A 1,560-nucleotide genomic window follows, 5' to 3' on the forward strand; every position below is an offset into this window, starting at 1 on the left:
TAACATAGTCTCAGATAGAAGTGTTGGATAAATACTGCTAAGGATTTAGGATAGTTGTAGCTAGGAATACAGAGAAGCTTAAAATTGGAGCTTACTATGAGAAATTATCATAGCTTATAGTACTAAATAACTGCAGCTACAACCATTTGAATGTTCACATTGTTGAGAGCATTTGATATTCAAAGAAGTATTACTTTGCAAATAGGAACATTAGTTGTGTATAACTAGAAGTCTTAATGATTGTAGCAAAGAACATTGGATGTTTATGGGGTGTTTTGGATAATCCAAGTTTATCAGCTAGGAGTGTTTAATGTTCATAGTTAGGAGTGATGTATGTTGTCACGAGGAGTTTTAAGTATTCACATCCAAGTTTTATGAAAGTTCTCCATGTACTGAAATTAACAGTATATTCTTTAAAACTATATCTACAGAATAATTTCTGTGTCGAATAATGCAATAGCATTATTTATGGCAACAATCAGGAGAGTTTGAAAATAAAATTCCTGTCATTTCATAAAATAAGAGGTAAGTTTCTATATCAAATATTTCTTTTCCCTGTTTATGTGCCATTCATTACAGAACACCACACTATCCCTATCTAAGGTGAGAATTATTCCCCACTTACACTTGTCCTAGCTTTTCTTCTTTACATGGATCCTTGGTAGCAGGAATTGCTGGTAGTTCATGAATTTTCCAACGGAACTGTTCACTGTAACTTCCACCACGTAGGCTCACACGGATTATTGTACCTTTTCCAGAGGAGTTTCCAGGAATAAAATCCACATTACCACGAATTCCACCAGCATTGATGACTGCAACTAAACTCTCAGCTCTCTTAGACTCTTGGCAAACTAAAACAGACAACAAATTTAACAGCAGGTACACACTTAGATTAAGGATAGTGTCACAAACGTTTTTTTAATAATACATAATGAAAAAAGAAGATCAGTAACAGACTTAATAGTTAATTTACTTAACAAAAAAGATTAATAAACGTAAACTGTCAGAAAAAGAAGAAAGATAGTCGTTGTTACATCATATAATTTTTTTCTAATTTTTAGATTTCTGTTATATTTGCTCATAACTGATTTATTCACTGAAACTCTAAATAATTATTAAAATATGTTGGAATATAAGTGAAAATTTCAACCTGAATAACACCTTATACACATATGAGCTAAACAGCCAAGTCAGAGACTCCCTAAATTCAAAGTATAGCCATCACTAAGCCTTTGTCTGGCTTTTAGAATTAAATAACAGAATTGACTATCATTATGTAAAGAGTCCACAGTGGAAAGTAGGAAGCATATGCAACAGCATTGCTTTTTGAGCCTTGGACCATTGGATTCGTAGACTGACACAAAAACCACTAAACCAGCTGTATGTATGTGGTTAATGTAGAACTTCAGTTTTTAAAGTTGAAAACAAATTTAACAATAATCCCATCCAAAAAATTAATTACAATAACCATCAGTTGAGACCTATTTTGAATATTACAAGTACTTGTATGTTTCTTCTACAAGACAAATTAGTTTTAGAATCAACATGCAAGTTCACTTT

General features: G+C 32.1%; 1 protein-coding gene across 1 annotated transcript in view; it reads right to left on the minus strand.

Moving 5' to 3' along the window:
• The window catches only part of LOC106471903, a gene marked incomplete at its 5' end in the record, with an annotated part of 5,687 nt that extends 4,778 nt beyond the window's left edge, over positions 1-909 (minus strand). Inside the window, one exon of the mRNA XM_013932529.2 lies at positions 626-909. Coding sequence (XP_013787983.2) covers positions 626-909 — 284 coding nt within the window. The remainder of the gene's footprint in view (positions 1-625) is intronic.
• Between the last annotated feature and the right edge of the window lie 651 nt (positions 910-1,560).

Source organism: Limulus polyphemus, unplaced genomic scaffold, assembly GCF_000517525.1.
Source record: "Limulus polyphemus unplaced genomic scaffold, Limulus_polyphemus-2.1.2 Scaffold4954, whole genome shotgun sequence".
Taxonomy (NCBI): Eukaryota; Metazoa; Arthropoda; class Merostomata; order Xiphosura; family Limulidae; genus Limulus; species Limulus polyphemus.